The 18,635-nt window shown below is 45.9% G+C and overlaps 1 protein-coding gene across 1 annotated transcript; it reads left to right on the top strand.

The window, feature by feature from the left end:
* The first annotated feature begins 4,387 nt into the window (after positions 1 to 4,387).
* On the top strand, positions 4,388 to 12,883 carry PPIF (peptidylprolyl isomerase F). The gene is made up of 6 exons (XM_064464891.1): positions 4,388 to 4,724; positions 6,695 to 6,725; positions 7,543 to 7,631; positions 9,810 to 9,906; positions 10,687 to 10,762; positions 11,153 to 12,883. Exons 1-6 carry the CDS (start codon positions 4,533 to 4,535, stop codon positions 11,286 to 11,288), a joined length of 621 nt encoding a protein of 206 aa, XP_064320961.1. The 5' UTR covers positions 4,388 to 4,532; the 3' UTR covers positions 11,289 to 12,883.
* Positions 12,884 to 18,635: the final 5,752 nt, after the last annotated feature.

Raw genomic sequence — 18,635 nt, 5'->3', positions numbered from 1 at the left:
GGTCCCAGATGCGCCAGGGGGTTCTTAAAATCAATGTTAAAATCAATACCATGGGAATTCCCTGTATCACAGTATCAAGCGATGTTCAAGTGAAATCCACGTAATAGTAGATTGCTGTAATCTATATATGAGTTTTTATTTCCACGGTCCAAGCATACAGCCCGATGAAGAGCGTATCAAAGTGTGCCACGGACAAAGATGACTTGCGTGTAGTTGTGTTCTTGCCACAGCTGCCAAGATCAAGCCAAGGCTGAATAATACAATTAACCGACATTCCTGTGTCACGAACAAGCAGGCATGCAGCCGGGCAGTTAGGATCAGGAATACGTACCACCTTTTTGCCGGCGCAGTGTCTCCCTGCTGGGAGGTAACAGCATTTCAAGTCCCTTGAAATCAAAACCCCCAAATTTAGGTCATGTTTCAGGCATTTATTCCTTCTGTTTCTTTAGAAGAGTCACGCAACCACTGTTGGTTCCTGTCGGTCTTGGCACAGCAGTGGCAGGATTTACTCTGTTACTTCATAGTCTCGTTTATGAAGACTTTTAAGTGGTATGCAATGTAGCAATATGAAATATTGTTCTTGTATCATTTAAGGATCTTTTTCCTGTGCAGGAATTTCTCTGCTAGAATGTAAGTGTCCTTTAATAGGTGCGTTTCTAAAAATACCTATTTAGGAACTTATATCAAAAGGCTCTTCCTGGTTTATCCATCTGTAACTTGTACATTGTCTTTCGAGATTGGGGGGAGGGAGAGAGAGTGATGGAATCTGTAGGGCGGGCACGCATCTCCTTGGTGGCTCTGCTGAAGCATCTATCTTGGACTTTTGCCTGTGCTGCCACATTATGTTCCCTACCTTGTATAGTGCGGGGATGCCAGGTGCGCTCGTTTCCTAGCCAAATGTGCTTCTCTCCTAGCCAGATATTGCAGAATTTCAACAATGACCGTACCTTCAGATGAGTGTGTTCAAAGCTCCTCTAAAATCATTTCAGTTTGCTGAGCTAGCTCTAAGCCTCACTTGGTAGTGATCTTAGGGTGGTCTTTGACAGAGGTTTTGAAGCATTTTTTTATGTCCTTCTCAGAAAGTGACCTCTGTAACTCACAAGTTCCTAGTCATGCTGCCTGCGTGAGTTTTAATTCATCTGACTGTGCAGGAGTAGACCATAATGGGTGATTTACTAGCTTTATTGCGTGTGCCTAGAGATAATAACTCAGTCCATATTCCCAAATAAAAAAAATCACCACTGTGAAAGGAAAGCGAGTTGCTTTGCCTTCTCACCAAGGCCTGCAAATGAGGAAAACTGCACTGTTCGCTCTACCAAAGATGCCTCTGAACTCTTAGCAAAACAGTTCAAAGCTGTTCTGCTGGTGTTTCCCAAGTGTAAATAAGATGGTATTTTCTTTTGCTCATCTTCTGTCTTGTTTATTGAAGGATTTATGAATCCTTCAGAACTCTCTGTTGTTACAGGTATGCACAGAACTTAACACCCAAGTGCTAATTTTGGTTTGGGCTTCTAGTAGCTACCACAACTAAAACAACATTAAAAAGAGTGTGAGGTTTTTTTTATGGTCACCAGAGAACAAGCAGACGGATGATTTGATTAAGTGAAGTTGTCATTTCCCAAAAACAGACTTGAAGCTGAGACGATGTGACAAGGTAACTAGAAAATGCCTCTCCTGATTTACCTACTGCTAAAAAAAATAAATCGCCTTTAGATTATTAGTAAAGGAATAGAAAACACCGCATGGCACTTTATGTATAAAGTTATTGCTCACCCTTGTATTGGATACTAAGCAATGATCCCCTCACATCAAAAAATCCATAAAAGTGGGAACAGCTTGGAAAAGGGCAATAAAGATGATCCAGAAGACATGGAACAGCTTTCTTGTAAAAATAATTGAGTTGGCTGTGATTTTTCAGTCCTAAAAAGAAATGACTGAGAGGAGAAAAGATGTAGGTCTAAAATCACGCACAGGATGACAAAGATGGATACCAATCAACATGTCTTCTCCAGTAGAAGAAGTAGGGTGCATGGGATGGAACTAATAGGAGCGATATTCAAAACAGATTCTTGATGCGCCAGGCAGCAGGCCTGTGGAAGGGCAGCTTCCAATTCACTGCCAAGGAAGCTGCGGATGCTAAGAGTTAAGACAGGTCCAATGAGTGGGTAAGTACACAGGAAAAAAGAAAAAAAAAGAAAATATTACTACGTACCCAAGTCACATCCAACTTGGGAAGTTCTCTGAAGTGGAAGCAGTAGGACACTGAACGTGTACTGGCCTATAACGTGCCCCTCCCGTTTTCACTCTTCTTTAGGCATTCCTTTGAGACAGGCTTTGGGACAAGATGGTCCCTTTGACAGAGCCTAATATGGTTCTGTAGTTGCAAAGCATGGTACGTGCTAGAGTCATCCCTACAATACCGCCAGCTCTTGAACTGCTATCTCAAAACTCTTAACTTTCTAAATTTGTCCCTGATGTCCTTTCACTTAATGGGCATGAAGTATGGGTCTCTCTGGAGCATGTGCCTGAAAAACAGGGTTCACTTAGGATTTCTCAGTCGTCTGTAATTGTACATTGTTGTTCTGCCCTGAACTTTGTGGTCAGGGCATTGCCTTGATTGACAGCTTTCTGACGGTTCACTGAGTGTCACTGATGAAGTCACTTTTAGCTGATTGACAACAAAGAATTTAGGCAGGATTGAAAGTTTACTGTTCTTTGTGTAGAGGCTGTCTGCATGATTCTGTCATACTGTATTATGTGGTTGTGTTACTCTAACCTTCATTAGAATAACTGAATTTATAATACAAGGAACATGAAAATTACAGGTGCATAACTACTAGAATCTTCCTTGGTTTGGGTGTTGTTTTTTTTTTAAGAATCACTTTAGGAGCTATTTTCCCACATTCAAGGGCTATTATTTTTAACAAGAGTAGCCTGCCATACTATAGATAAATGCTATTTAGTTTTCGTGAGTTACTGCTTTAAAATAATCTGTATAAAACCACACATCCTTTTTAGAAATGCCTTAATGGAAATCCTGTTTCCGTCGGGGAAGCTGAAAGAGCAGAGCAAGCAGACGGAATATCAGGTACGTGCAGAGCTCATTTTACAGAGACTCAGTGGTCCAGTTGTATCCTGTTAACTGCAAGGTTTATGATAAATGAAAAGCATCAGGCACCCTGGGTGTCCTTTGCTTCGGGTGTGATGGGGTAGAACACTGTAGGTGTAGGATCACACTTGCATTACCTTGTCATGGAGAACAGAACTTCTTTTCCTGTTTGTTTTCAATGAAAAAAGAGTTAGTCTCTGCTATCAGTGGGTTTGCGTCAGTGATAAGAGTGTGGACTGAAGAAGTGCTGATACAGTAGTAGTAGGCTGTGGTTCACCTAGGAGCGAGGAACTGCACCATTAATTATGTGAATGAAATAAAATGTATGCAGATTGTAACATATCCCAACAGGACTAGGTTTTTAGAGACAATGTATACCGACTTATGAGAGGAGTTGTCCTGCTGATGGAAGAGCTTTCTTTGACCTCATAGACCAGGACCAAACCAAAGACGTTTTGTGGCATTAAGAATTCAAAAAACTTTTTAAAGTTCTTATATACAGAATCAGGTTGGCAATGGGAGAGGATTTCAAAATTATATCTGAATATGAGTAAAATAAGTGCTAAGTATTTTGATCCAAGTTGGGTAAACTGAAGTGCTAAATGTTATTTTCATAAAACGCAAACAATATGTCCCTTTATAAACCATTTAACCTGGACTACCACTGCTCACTTCTGTAACCCCTCTGGCAGGTTTCCCGGCAAAGCCAAGGTCAGGCTACGAAGCGATGTCGCGGGCACCGGCGGGGGTCTGCGGTGCCGGGGTGACAGCACCGGTCCGTGCTCGGGCGCACCCCTCTTGTTTCGTCACGTCATGATGTAACCCCCTGGGCGCTGTCGGTGAGCAACGCCGCACGGGCGGCCCGTGACTCCCGTTTCCCTGCAGTCATCCCACGATGGCGGCAGCACGGCCTTTCCCGCCGAGGTGCTCCCCTTGGGGCCTGCAGGACAAGCCCAAAGGTGTCAGGTGATATTACAAAACTACAGAAACTTCCCATCACCACTGATCCCAGAGTAAGGGGCTGTGAGGAAACATGCAAAAGAAACCCCCAAAACCCCAAACAAAACCCCAACGGCTCCTAAACATCGTTGCAAAATGATAGCTGGTGAGAGGAGGGTGCGGGTCCCGCTTGGCAGCCGTGAGGGCAGCCGGAGCCCGCAATGGCGCCTTGTGAGGGACGAGCACCGCCTCCCTCCGTCCCGCCCGGCCCCACATCGCCGGCCCCGCACAACCCCGCCGCCCCGGGCCGCTTCTCCCCGCGCTGCCCCACAGCGCCGCCCGCCGCCATCTTGCCCTGCGCGCCCGTCCGCCCTCCCCAGCGGGCGCCGTGGCGGAGCCTATAAAAGGCGGCGGCACCGACCGCGTGTCTCTGTGTGTGCGGTGTGTGTCAGGCGGACCGACAGACAGACCGACCGATTGCGCTATGCTGGCGCTGAGCGCCGCCCGCCGCCTTCTTCGCCCGCCCGGGGACCTGCTGCTGCCGCCGGCGGGGCTCGCCTGCATGCGGGCGGCCGGAGCCCGCCGCGGCTTCGGGAGCGGCGCCGACCGGCCGAACCCGGTGGTGTACTTGGACGTGGGCGCCGACAACCAGCCGCTGGGACGCGTCGTGCTGGAGGTGAGGGCGGCGGGGGCGGGCGCTGCCGGCAGCTCCTCGGGCGCCGGGGCCCGAGCGACAGTGCCCGGGCATGGCGGCCGGCGAGCGGCAAGGTCGGGGGGGACGGCACGGCCGCCCTCGGTGCGGGTGTGAGATGGGCCGGCCGCTGTCGAGGCCCTGTGCCCCGGGAGGGGAGGGGAGGCGAGGCGGCTGCCGCCGGGGCGGGCTCGGAGGAGGGCTGAAGCGGGCAGCGGTGACGGCCGCCCGTGTAACCCCGGCCATCCCGCGGGACGGGGCTGCGGGGCTCGGGCCTCACTGAGCCGGAGGCCGGGCCCTGCTGTGGCGGGAGCCTCGGTGGAAGAAAACTTCCAACCGTAGTGGGAAAGCTGAAGTACTCGACAGGAGCAAACCTCCTACCGGCGCGTTCCGCTCGCTGCGGGCGCCCCAAGCGGGGCTCCGGGGGCCCCGCCACAGGGCGGACCCAGGGGTCGGCGTGCTCCTGGGGCAGCGCGCCCGCAGGGGCCTTCAGCCGCTCGCACAGCTTCGCCCTCTTTTTTTTCCTTTTCTGTTCTTTTTTTTCCCCCCCTGTCTGGGTGTTTGTTGTTTGATACATAATCTTTAGGTTTCAGGGGTACCGTCTCTTTCAGTTTCCTCTTTCACGTGCGTTAAAAGAGTTGCACAGCTCTGCTTGACCCGACAGCTGGCTCGGCAGCCTGCTAGCAAGCGGCTTTATCGTTAAAAATTCAACCTCGTGAAACACTCAGCTATTTACAGACTACCTGAACAGGAAAACCGCGGTGCGCGCCGCTCTTAGGGAAAGCACAGTAAGCGCCGAGACGTTCATGGTGCCCCACCACAAGGGCTTCGGGCCGGGCGCGTGCCCCTGCACGGGCCGGTGGCGGGCGGGAAGGAGCGGGGGCCGCGCCCCGCCGCCGCGCCGCAGCGGGAACGCCCAGGGCGCTCAGGGTGCCCTTCTGCCTCCAGCGCCCATCCATCGATTTTTTTCTCTAGGTTTATTTATTTTTTTTTTTTAAATGTAGTTCCTAAGGGTTCTCTCTGTAAGGGTTTCCCTTGAGGCTAGACCCCAATTCATTTGAAGGAGTCATAGGTAAAAATACTGCTCTGCAAGTTCCTTATTCATCAGTGAGATTTAGTAAATAGCTGGATGGTGTTACAAAAAACAGCGTTAATGTTGTTATATTTCTGTTGCAGCATGTAGCTTCCGTGTTAAAGATTTTTAATGTGCCCGCTTTACAGATTGTCTGAATGTATTGCGGCAGCGCCTTTGAATCTTTGGCTAAGCTGTGCTTAGATTCTGCTGCAAATTATAGGCGTCCGAGGAGAGCATCCTAGGGAAGGAACATGAACTTCTTGCCACAGCCGTGCTGTTTCTAGGTGTCCGCTGCTGGCCGCTGTCAGGGTGCGTGACTAGATAAAACTTTGGTCTGACCTGTTACGGCCTTTTCCAGGCAGTTATAACACCATACATTTTTAAGATTAGTAAAAGATAGATGCTAATCAAAGTCAGAAATTTTGTTGGCAACAGATGCGTATGTAACATCACAAGTCAATTTTGATAGACAGTTTCTGCTCCTCTTCTTCCTTTTGCCTTTTCTGCCGATTTCAGCGGATGGCTCTGTGCTGGGGAGACTTTGATCTCTCCACTTGCATCCAAGCTGGCTTTGATCCTTGGGGTCCATCGTGGAGATTCTTCTTAGTTATTGCTAAATTATTGTGTTGATCAATGAAATCATTAGACACTGCTCAAGTTGCTCTTCATTAACTGACCGAAAGTTGTATTGAGGGGGTATTTTCAATTACTAGCCAAATGCTTGGAAAGTCTTAAGGTGTTCTTGGAATCTTTGCTTGGCTTGTGATTTCAGATCATCACCTTGGGAAAGAGGGTTCAGTTGTACCAGCCCCCACGTAGAAGTTTTTCTCATGTGCCTATGACAAAGCTGACTTATAATTTGTTTATTTCTCTTTAACAGCTGAAAGCTGACGTGGTTCCAAAGACAGCAGGTAAGGCAGCATCTCCAGAGTTTCATACTTAAATGTTTAAGATTTAGATTGTCATTTTCAGGAACAAGAATATTCTGTTACCATTTAGAAACTATTTCTGTATTCCACCCCCATTTGTAAATAGAGAACTATGACATGAACTTTGTCAGAACAGTGCTAGTGAGAAGCTATAATTAGTTGTTGTTCCAGATGTTTCATTTTGTAATTTGTGCCAAGACAGTACAGTCCATGTGTTTGGTTATCAGTGGTGAATAAATATGTCTAAAAACACATCAGTCTGCAGTAAAATCAAACTCTAAAGCAAATGGGAAAGGCTAAGCCAATGGGGTGGTGTCTCTTAGAGTTTCCAAAGAGCGTACAGGGTTTTGTTTTCCTTGTCACTAGCTTAGTAGTTCTGAAAAACTTTTACTTTTCTTTCAGTTTCCGGAGAGGAATATCCTTAAAAAATAAAAAAAATAAAAAAAAGCAGCAGCATCTTCGCAGTTACTATAGAGAAGAAAGGCATATAAGTCAGAAAATGAAATCTTTGACTCCAGGGTGGTGTGTATGGGGAGGCGGCGGGATTGGAGTTATAACAGCAAAATAAGAGGGTGATGAGGTGGAAAAGGTTGTGTTTGTACCCTGCTCTGGGAATTCACAAGCTTTGTGTCCTTACCTTTATAACAGAGCATTTTTTAAAGCATGGAAACAACTAATAAATCAATAATACCTTAAAGATACCATAAAATTTTTGAAGCGTATAAATTTCGTTATGTTTGATATATTATGTATTATGTATAATACATATGTAAACATACTTTGTGCTTTGTTTTCACAGAAAATTTTAGAGCTCTTTGTACTGGTGAAAAAGGATTTGGGTACAAAGGATCCACTTTTCATAGAGTGATTCCTTCATTTATGTGCCAGGTAACGTGTTTTTCTCTGTTTTGTTTACTTTTGCTATTAAATGTATCTGTATGTTACGTAAATATTTTTTAGAACCGGTTAGACTAGTAGTAACATTTTAAGTGGCTCTGCTCTAACCTTTGCTAACTACAGAATAACAAAGTGGCGGTGTGACTTGAATTTCTGATCTTTTTTCTATGGCTGTTGCTTAGCACATCTTCTGTACAAGTAAATATAAATTATGTGCAGACAGTCTTAAAAACACTGGCTTAAGGCTTTCTGCTTTTGTATAGCAGTGTACTTTAGCGTGGGGCGTATTTGGCAAAATGGCACTTTCTTGGGAAAAGCATTTGTGGGTCGAATGACAATCAACCTTGTGTTCCAGGCGAGCTAAGAAAACAACGTGTCTATTATTTATTCCTAGTAGAATAATCGGTTCACAATAGAGAATGTGTTTTTTAAAAAAATATTTTTTTTTCCTGAACATCTCCCTGATAATGGAGGAGAGGAGGGAACCAAAAGGGTTGGTTGTGGTAGATTTTGGGGTTGACACGCCTGAAATGGTTTTTGGTTTGATTTAAAGGATGAATCTTGTAAAATTCTGAATTAAAGTCCATGGACGTTAGCGATTTTTTTTCTTAAACAGCAATAACAACAACAACAAAAAATACCATAAATAGGAAAAGCCTTTCTGAAAGCCTGTTTTGTGCTGTGCTTGGCAGATGAGCAGGATTCCAGCTGCTGTAGTGCACTGGACTGTGTGATTCCTGGTGGTCCTCTCTTCTCTTAAAAGAAGCTACATTTCAACAGCATTGCATCATAGAATGGCTCTGTAAAGAATTTGAGTTGAAGGTTTTAGTAAGCCTGACTGTGATGCTCTCCTAACTTACCTTTTCTTAAGCTAAAAATACAGTTGTCAGAACAAGAGACCCTAATCTTACGACCTATTTCAAAGAAGAGAAAGGGGACAAGTGTGCTGTAAAGGACCTGTTTTCTTACCTTTGAAATGCAAACTAAGATTCTGTGATACTGACAAGGAGACAAAGTTTAGAAGTTCTTGCTGGAGTCAGAAATATCTCAATATAAGAAAAATAGAAATCCTACTCCCAGTTATACTACTACTTTGTGAAGTTCCGTGTAAGGCTGTTCTCCTTGTTTTGTCCCAGCAAATGGAGGATATTGGGCTCTGTGGTACGGTGAGGTGGTGAACTGACGTTTAAGAATTACTTGATAGTCATTATGGAAGTGGAAATACTGGTACAGGTTTCAGATATTTTAAAGTGAGAGGAAACAGTAGAGGCCTTTCCGCTTGTTGAGATGGAACATGAATATGATTCAGGCAATTGGTATAGCCTAATTGGAGGTCATCAGACCCGGCAGTTGGCAATTCAGATGCCTCCACATGGCATGCAGAGCATACTTCTGGGACTGCGTAGGAGTAGCTGTAACACCACCTGTAATAGATTGCTCAAGGTGGGAATGGAAAAGACGAACATCACATGAAATACTTGTCAGGTACGCGTTCTTTGCCAGCATGGGTGGTGTCACTTCTGGGAGAGGAGATGGTGGATTGCTGGAAGCAGTGTTTAGTAACCACCTTCGGGAGTCTCTGTGGCTGGTCTGTTCGTTCATTTGTGGGGTTTTGTGTGTCTGACCTAAGGCAGGTGGTGACATCTATCCCAGCAAACAGCACCTGGCTGAGGGAAGCTCAGGTGTAACCCTTAAACAACAAACCCAAGAAATAGCAAATAGTAATAATGGAGAACCTGACCAGTGTTTATACCTGTTGGGAGAAAGAAAGAAAGGTGGGAGGGAAGTTCTCAGGTCTTGCCTGTGGTAACGAATTAGGGTGATTTTGTTATGAGGCCTTTGAGGTGCTTCTTAAAATTACTGCTATTTATTGGGTGACATTTTGGAGCAAGGCTGGGAACACAGAAAAGGTGGTTGTTGGAGTTATGGATGCCATTTGGAGAATATCAGCAATACCTGGAGCAGCAGTTTACTTTCCGCTTGATGGTATGTTCGTCTAGTTTACGTGGTTTTAAATGCTCATGTGACAATAGTTATTCTTAACCTGAAGGAAATTTGCTGATTTTATTACTTTTAAATTAGGGCAAGTGAGCATATTTTCCATAGCATCACTTCTGATGTAAAACAGTGCTTGTGTGCTAGTCAAGTTAATAGCCATTTCTGTTTCAGGGTGGTGACTTTACAAATCATAATGGAACCGGTGGAAAATCCATTTATGGCAGTAGATTTCCAGATGAAAATTTCATACTTAAGCATGTAGGACCTGGTAAGTAAGCATATTCTTTCTACCTCTGATGACTGTAACTTAAAATGAAGCATTGTTTATGAAGATGTATTTTTAAAAAATACTTTTTTTTTTAGATGTGGGGGGCACTTGGTAGTTACAGAAATACCAAGGAAGTTTAAGTGTGTTGTCCCTGGCATGTGGTTATTTTTGTAGTGCTGTACAAATACAAGTCAGCACGTAATGGGTGACGTTGCCACTCTTGCTCTTACTATAAAAGGGACTCTGCAAAATGAAGTATGGGGGTTTTGTATTTCTCTTACAAATTCTACAAAGGTGAAATTACTGCTTTTGTTTTCCTCTTTCATAAGTCCTAGACTGGAACTTTTACTTAGATGATTACTGCAGAAGTGAAACAAAGCAATCTGAGATTTCTTATTTGCTAGATAACTCAGACGTGTCCTTTTAAGCTCAAATTAGATCAAGAAAAAACAAAGGAAAAGCCACCCAAAAGAACATCTGATTTGAATCCTATAGTCTCTCTTTTTTGGATTGTTACTTCCTCATCACAGGAAACTGCTGCTGCTGTTGAACCACGGTAGAGGTTACCTGATGTTAATCACATTCAGGATGAGTACAAGTAATTACATAACTAGCATTCTTGCTGCGGGAAGAAGGGAGGCTGGGCTCGGCAGAACAGTCAAAGACAAGAAGTTGCCATTAGAAGTCATTTGGGGGCAGTGTGAGATCATTGCATCTTCTGTCTCTCCGTCTTTAGTCTAAACGTGCAGAGGAAAATTGTCCTCTCTGCTGCTGTTCTAGGTGTTCTTTCAATGGCCAACGCGGGACCCAATACAAACGGATCTCAGTTCTTCATTTGCACTGCAAAAACCGACTGGTAGGTTCTCAGCCCTGAGTATTGACCTGATGAACTGACGCTGGCATCTGGCGGGTTTGGGTTATTTTGTTTGTTCGTGGGTTGATGGGGTTTTGTTTGTTTTGTTTTGGGGGTTTTGTTTTTCTTATTTTCCAAACTCCTTGACTCACAGGGGAAAACAAATTGGTTTGTGCTACTTGAGGGAGGAAGGGCTGTGAGGGTAGCAAGGCCGCTCTCCCTCATTATTCTTCTAAGATCCAGAGCTGAAAGTATTTCGTGTCACTTGTGTAGCAGTTGTGCCTTTGCCATAGAGACGATCAGCAGGGGGGAGCTATGAAGGTCTGCTAACATCCCTTTGCTAAGCCTTTATGTTGTTTTAACTAAAACTGCCTTTGTTTGTTTGTTTTACAGGCTGGACGGAAAACATGTAGTTTTTGGGCATGTAAAGGAAGGAATGGATGTTGTGAAAAAAATCGAGAGCTTTGGTTCCCAGAACGGCAAGACCTCCAAAAAGATTGTCATTACTGACTGTGGCCAGCTGTCCTAGCCTTCTGCCCTACCATTCGGGACAACTTCGATGCTGTGAAAAACCCCACACATTTCTGATCCCATGAGTAGCACCTTATGGCACCATATTTTCTATTAAACTTGGTCCAACTTTTATACTTACATTGAATAATAGAGATGAAAAGCATAAAACAAAAACTGAAACGTGTTTTAACTGAGCTACCTTGTTGTCACACTGGTTTGGGAAAGTCCCATTGCGGTTTGAAATCGGTAGCACAGTCACCCAGAGCACATCTGACTGCAGCGTCGGTACTGTTCGTAGCGTTTGGATGTTTCAGGTGTTGGAATCGGTGGTGGAGCTGACAACTTAGGTGTTCTGTAAATTGAGAAATGTCAGGTTTCCTCTGGTGCTAATAAACACCTGTTCCGTTGTTCGTCACATCATTTGGAAGAAATAATCCTAACCAGTGCTCTCAAGGCTGGCTGCAACACGATTGTCAGACATTTTCTTTCTGTGTCTCAGTTTAAGTCTATCCAACAGAATTAATGTGTGGTGGTGGGGTTTTTAAGATTAATTCTGGTTTAATCTTAGTTTTTTGTTGTTTGGGTTTTTTTTTGTAGTCACAGACCACTGTTTAAAACTGAATTCTACCTTACCTTGCTTCAGTGGAGCGATTTGACTTTTGGGCTAAGTAAGTTGCTTTAGGTCGAGTTAGCCTGCTGCTGGAGCTCTGCCTGGGCAGTAAGGCCACAAATCAGCCAAAAGATCATGGGACTTTGCTGTTACGCAGCTGTGAACTCACTTGAAGCGCAGTTCTGCTCTGAGAACTGATTCTGTGAGGAGTACAGCACCATTCCCAATAGCCTGTTTTTGCACTTTGAGACTATAATCGGAGTATAGTGAGCTTGCTTGAGGGAGAAATAGGTTTCATTGCTTTTTTTTTTTGTCCTGTTGGTCCTGCCAAGTCAGCCCACCTTGGATATTACTGGGATTATGATTTCTTCTCATGCATCATCATCAGAAGTCAAAAATGGTCACCACGAAATCACAAGGCTTGATCAGTGCGACAAAATCATTGTTGGGGTTGATGCACGAGAAGGAAAGAATTCAGCTGATCAGATAAGCCCATTTCCCATGCATAGACCAGTGTGTGTTAGGTGGAGTGCTTGAGCATTAACAAACGTTGCAACCTCACAGCACTGCTTCTAGAGTCACTAAAGCTTTAAAGAATGCTTGGGGGAAAAAGCACTTGACTGTTTTTGTGCAATAATCTTGCTACTGAATTAAAAAATAAACTGTGATGGCTCTCCTCAACTGTGAATTTACTTCCATTGCATTCTGATAATACGTGGGTTTCAAACTGTTTTCCACTAGTGGTTTTTTTTCCACTGAGGGCTGCATTCTTGTGTGTGCGAGGTAGTTATTAAGAGTGTAATTTTGCAGAAAATGGAATGGAAGAGCTTTTTATTGTTACCAATGTAGCTGTTTCATTACGCTTTGTAGTATTTTTGAAATATTAATTTGTGCTGATTCAGTTTATTCCAGTTTGATAGAATAATGGTGGTTTGGGGTTTTTTTGGTGTTATCTTAATTTGTATATGCAAAATAATTAAATACAGTCCTACCACAACAAAGTCTGTTCCTTTTTTAAATATTACTTTGCACACTTACTCAAAAGCAGGAGTGTGAGGAGCCAAAACCTTTTGTGTTTACTCAGGCTTTTCTATTCCCTCCGCTTGCGAGGGGTCTGAATACCCAGAGGTATTCAGAAGCCGTGCTGTCGGAGACGCAGCCAGCAAGAGACGGGTCACGGTGCCGTGCTTCGCCTCTCGCTAGTGAGTCTCAAATACCTGGTATATGGACAGCGGTTCATGTTCTGAGGCTGTTCTCTGATTCCATCCATTTGCAGAGATAATGGGGAAAGCGTAAATTTACTGGGTGTTTGTTTTTAAATTTCTGAATTCCTTTTTGAGACGTTGGTAGTTCGAGTTTTTTGCTGGACAACTGAGGAAAAGCTCCTTCCTTGCTGTGTGATCAGAGAGGACCCTAATAATTAAGCATCTTCCTGCGTAGCTGCAGTATTTGTAGGCTGGAAAGCCCAATGGAAGATGCTTTGCCACAAACCAGTCCATTTTCTCAGGACTGTGTTAAGCCTTAAGTATTAGTGTTATGCATGTTATAATGGTGTATTATATATGGCCGTGGCTTTTACAGACACGTTTCTGCCCTGACTTCTGAAATGTAAAAGCTAAAGTTTTCCATCAAGGCTCACAGTCTTGACGAGAAGATAGATGTGAAGAGCTGCAAAATCACGGTGATTGGTAGCCCTGGTTGCAGTGTCTTGATGGGGCTGCCTTTGGTTTCCAGGTACCAGCCCTCTGCATGCTTTGCTCTGCCAGAAGAAAGTCTTTGCTGCCTGGGTGCTGAGAGCGGCGCACTGCGAGTCTGAATGTTTTGACAAACTGAACAGGTCAATCTCTTAAAGTTTTCTTCTATAAAGTATCTTCTTCAAAATGGATTTTTCTGGGGTTCTGTTCTTCCCGGTTTTTTCTTCCCTTTTTCTTCCCCCCCATCCCACTTCCCTTTATTTAAGAAGGCACAGAGCTCTACTCCAGTGTAAGTCTTGCACCCTGCAGCATTGCCAGGCTGTTCCGATGTTGAACGTACACAACTACAGCTTGTACTAAGTACACCTGAGCTAATTTTAAGAGGTGGTTGTGGCACTGTGGCACACCACAGCGAGGGTCGCAGGACCCGAGGGCTGGCCCTAGCCCTCTGGGGGCCCGTGCTGTCAGTCCTGGGCAGCTTGTCCTCTGCAAACCCCCGTCAGGACTGCATTCGTGGGTAAGTACACCCAAATCAGCCTTTGCTAGTGATTCGCTGCCTGGGTCTAATTTTCTACAGGATCCTAAGTGCCTGTCCCTCCCCTATTAGCCCTCACGCGTTACAAACAGCTACTGGGGGCAGAGGGTTCTCCTTTGGCAGCCTTGTGTGATGGTTTTGTCAGCTTCAAAATCATGGGCTAGAACAGGGAGAGCCTAGGCAGTGTCACCACTTGTTTGTGACTCCCTTACTCCTGGATTTTGTACCCCTTCATAGCAAAATGATGCATATTACGACAACACTAAACTCTGCCTCACAGCTCTGTCACATGCAGAAAAGGACTTTGACTTCTAAAGTTAATCCACTTGAACTGTAAGACGGGAAATTGCCTGAAATTATTTTTTCAATACATTTAGATGCTAAATGAATTATGCTTTCTTTGTCTTCTGCTGTCAAAAAGCATTGATCTTAAAGCAATTCGGAATGTAGCTCGTCTTAAATCAGCTGAGTGATCCCAGAGTAACTAATGTTATTCGTGTATATATTAAAAATGTGAAAAATTGCTGCTATACAAGAAAAGTACAGTGTGACTTTTCCATCCTGTCGTGGCTCAGTCTCAGCTGGCAACTGAACACCCCGCAGCCGCTCGCTCACTCCCCCCACCCCTGTGGGATGGGGAAGAGAATCGAACGAGCAAAAGAACTTGTGGGTTGAGATAAGCACAGTTTAATGATTACAATAAATGATAATGATAAATGATTATGATAATAATGGCAATAATGTTAATATAATAAAAGGGAAAAGGAAGGGAAAGGGAAAACAGAAAAAAAAAACCCACAGAAACAGAAGCGACACAGCCGCTCACCACCCGCTGACCGACGCTGCCCGTCCCCGAGCCGCGATTGCTCCCCCTTCCCCTGGCCAGCCCCTCCCAGGTAACACACTGGGCATGACGTTACATGATATGGAATATCCGTTTGGCCAGTTTGGATCTGCTCTCTCGGCTGTGCCCCCTCCCCTCCTGGCTCCTTGTGCCCCGGCAGAGTGTGGGAGGCTGGACATGTCCTTGACTAGTATAAGCGCTACCCAGCAACAGCCTAAACATCTGTGTGTTATCTCAACAGGTTTTTTTTCCATGCTAATTTCAAAGCATGGCGCTATACCAGCTAGAGTGAAGAAAATTAACTCTATCCCAGCTGAAACCATGACACATCCCCTGCCCGGTGACGTGCGACATCAGGCTGCTCTGGCACAGCAGCTCTGGGCAGAGCGGCAACGCTGGCACATGGCTGAGGTGTCCAGAAGTGCTGGGGAGTCCCTGCTTTTGGTGTAGCAGAGGATTAGGTCGAACATTTGGTTTTCTGGTGCAAGAAATATCTCTCCCCACCAAATGATCAGCATGGAAATTATTATTTCCCACCCCCCCCCCAGCGTGTTAGATTTTAATTGTCCGGTTGGGTTTGACCCTCGGCTGCTGTCGCTGGTCGCAAGCTGCGCTGTGGATCGAGCACGTTGGTAGCGACTCAAGCAGTTGATGAACAGCTGCCTGCCGTTGGCTTTGCCAGATCCCAGAGGTGAGTGACCCGCTCCCTCCGTCTGCCTTGTGTCGCCGTATCCTTCCTGATGAACTCCCACGGAGGCCTCGCGCTCCTAAAGCCTGGCTTTGGGCGGGCGGAGGAGGCTCCCCGCCGCCCCGCTCCCCACGAGATGGCACCACGCGATTGCCCATCGCGCTTGGCCGCCGTGACGCCAGCGCTGACAGCACCAGCCGCGCCTTTTCCGTAAGAACCCCCGTGAAAGAGCTGGAGATCGCAAAGCACCGCTAAACTCAGGTGAGAAGCAGGTAGAATTACAGTGGTGTTGGTAACAAATTGTCCTGCAGCTTCCTTTCAGCCACACCGCAATGAGCTGAGCTGCATTTAATTACTCCTGAAGCACAAAAGCTGCAGTTGCCTGGGCGAGTGTAAACCTGGCGATCCCTGCTTCAGCTCCTGGAGGGTGAGAAGACAAATTAGTAAAGTAACGCCTTTCCCAAGCGCAACCGCACGTTGCCGCGATCTGTGACTTACTGAGGTGCGACGGAAGGTGTTAAAATGGAGTCTATTGTCCAAAACAGTGTGGGGTGGGGGGTGTCTACTGATTAGAAATCCTGCACGGCTCTAATAGGTCACAGAAGAGAAAGGTATTCACTATGGAGCTGTGGTTCTGAGATGAGCGGAGGGGTGCCAGCTCTGCTGCTGCAGGTTTTCACCCGGATGTTTAGAATAAAAAGAGGATAAAGAGGGGCCGTCACGGCGCGTGGCACATCCCGCTGCTTCTGGGGTGAGGCGTGGGCACGCCGGGAGGAGAGCCTGCAGAGCGAGCTCCGCGTGGGGACCGCTGACGTACTTCCAAATGCAACCCCAGTAAGAAATAACACCCTTGAAGGGCACCATTAGGTACAGTGCAAATAAATATACACAGAAAAAAAGAGTTTACATTTCAAAGTTGTTTCAACAAACTCACAAATGTTTTTGTTTAGTCTCGTGTTTTAATTACTTGTTCCAGACTTTCTGCTTACATAAATTGCTTTCTTTGGTGCTAGACTCAGGCGATGTCTCTTTGTTTATAAAGTTTGAATGCTTTGAAGTCAAGATATTTGAGGTACAAAATGTTGTTCTCTTTTGTAATGCGGTATATGCTGCTGCTCGCAATATATCAACAATCAGAACCACAAAGAAGGTAATTACTCAGAGTACAAATCATTTTAAGTGGTATTTCAAGGGCAAGCTGGATGTCCTGCTGCTAGCTGAGAATTTGTAGTTGGACAGACGCTTTCTAACCAATTTAGAAGTAACCAGGCTAAAAAGATATTGACCTTCAAGCGAAAAACCTTTAAGTCTTGAACTGCAGATTTTTGTATTGAGTCTGACTCAGTTTAAAGACGTTGCATGAACCAGCTGATCGCAGGTGAATTTTGGACCCAAACCTTCACAGCCCAAAACATCAATTTGTTGCGCTGTCAAACTGAAAACTGAACCTTGGCAACAATTGTCCTGAGCCTTGACGTTCGCTCTTCGGTTATCAGCTCCCTGATTTTTCCAGTACAGCTCTGGATATGCCTTTTCCGTGCTCTCCTGCCTCCACGTGGTCCCTGTGTCTGCCAGGGGATGCTGCACGGGGTGCTGCGGCCACGTGGAGCCTGCGTCCTACGTTAGCCGTGGGTGCACTGCCAGATGGTGGGTGAGAAAAGAGCCACAGCACCGTGAAAGCACAAGTACCTTTCCCATGTCACGTCTCTCCTTGCAGTGGCTGAGGCCTCGGAGCCCCACATCGGGGCCGTGCCGTGCCTTGTCGTGCCGCAGGCTGGCTGAGCCCCTGCCTCGCTCCCCCATACAGAATTTCCATCCTCGTGGGAGGGGACTGCGTACGGTTTGTTTCATGTGAGCAAAACCGCTTTCCCAGCAGTACCCAGCTGGGTGAGAGCAGACAGAGATTAGCAGTGGTCTTTTGCTCTCCCCAAAATCTCTAAGAGAAGGGGCTTCTGTTCCTGCACAAAGTGCCCCGGTGTGGTGGAGAGGTGGGCTTGGGGGAGCTGCAGGACAGCAAGGCTGCACCCGGGGAAGCAAGTGACTCACTGCTTTGGGAGGCAAACAGGAGCAAAGAGGTGTATTTTTCTTTTGTCAGAGCCGAGGCCAAGGGTGTCATGGACTGGCAAAGGCGTGATTTAAGAGCTGGGGATGAGGGAGGATCTTCACTGTGAGCTCTAAATGCTGGAAGATGATGGCACTTGGAGGCACTTGTGTAGAGGGAGATGGTTTTGTTACAGGAGACCTGAATGAGGACAAGCTTGTTTGCCTTCAGATGCCATGCCTAAATAGAAAAAGGTTTGAGGGACCTCGCTGCGGAAGGCTGTCGGTACGCGCTGCCTGTTCTGTCAGTGATGAAGGAGATGTCCTGGGATGTAGCTGGGAATAAAATGATGCTGGTGTTTTTGACTAGAGTTCAGTGCAACCATATCAGAGGTTAATGCTGACTTCAAACTGCTCATTATTTATTAGCTGTTTAGGTGAAGAAAAACCTAAAATTTGGTCATCATTGGAATTGATGTAATTTGAGAAGAATGGAGGAAAACTTACTCAGCAGCACATCTCATCATCTCTCAGGGATTCAGCAAAACATTCAGGTCCCAAAGGCCCCAGAAAAAAGGCAGCATAGATGAGCAGGTAACTGAACTTCAAACTAAAACTGCTGTTCCAGTCTACCTGCCCTCATTAAGGGGACAGTTCACCTCATTTGATAGCACGCCATGCGTGTTGCTTGACGTTAGCCTATGCTCAGTATGCACACGTATTTTTGAGGATTAAAGCACAGGTTATGGCTTGTGTGTAAACACCAGCGTACCTCCAACCGAAGAGCAGAGCGAGTGCTTCAACGCGTGTGCATTTCAGCAGAGCACCTGCTTAACCGCAGGGCTCAGAGGGGGTTTCTCCAGTTGTCCTCATCCTCTCCAAGCAGCTGTAGGGTGAGGGGACAGGCGCAGCGACCGCCCTGCGCTGCTGCTCCTCAGGGCCGCCTCCACGC

The sequence above is a fragment of the Phalacrocorax carbo genome, chromosome 13 (genome assembly GCF_963921805.1).
Source record: "Phalacrocorax carbo chromosome 13, bPhaCar2.1, whole genome shotgun sequence".
In the NCBI taxonomy this organism is placed as follows: Eukaryota; Metazoa; Chordata; class Aves; order Suliformes; family Phalacrocoracidae; genus Phalacrocorax; species Phalacrocorax carbo.
This window is presented reverse-complemented; position numbering and strand designations above follow the sequence as displayed.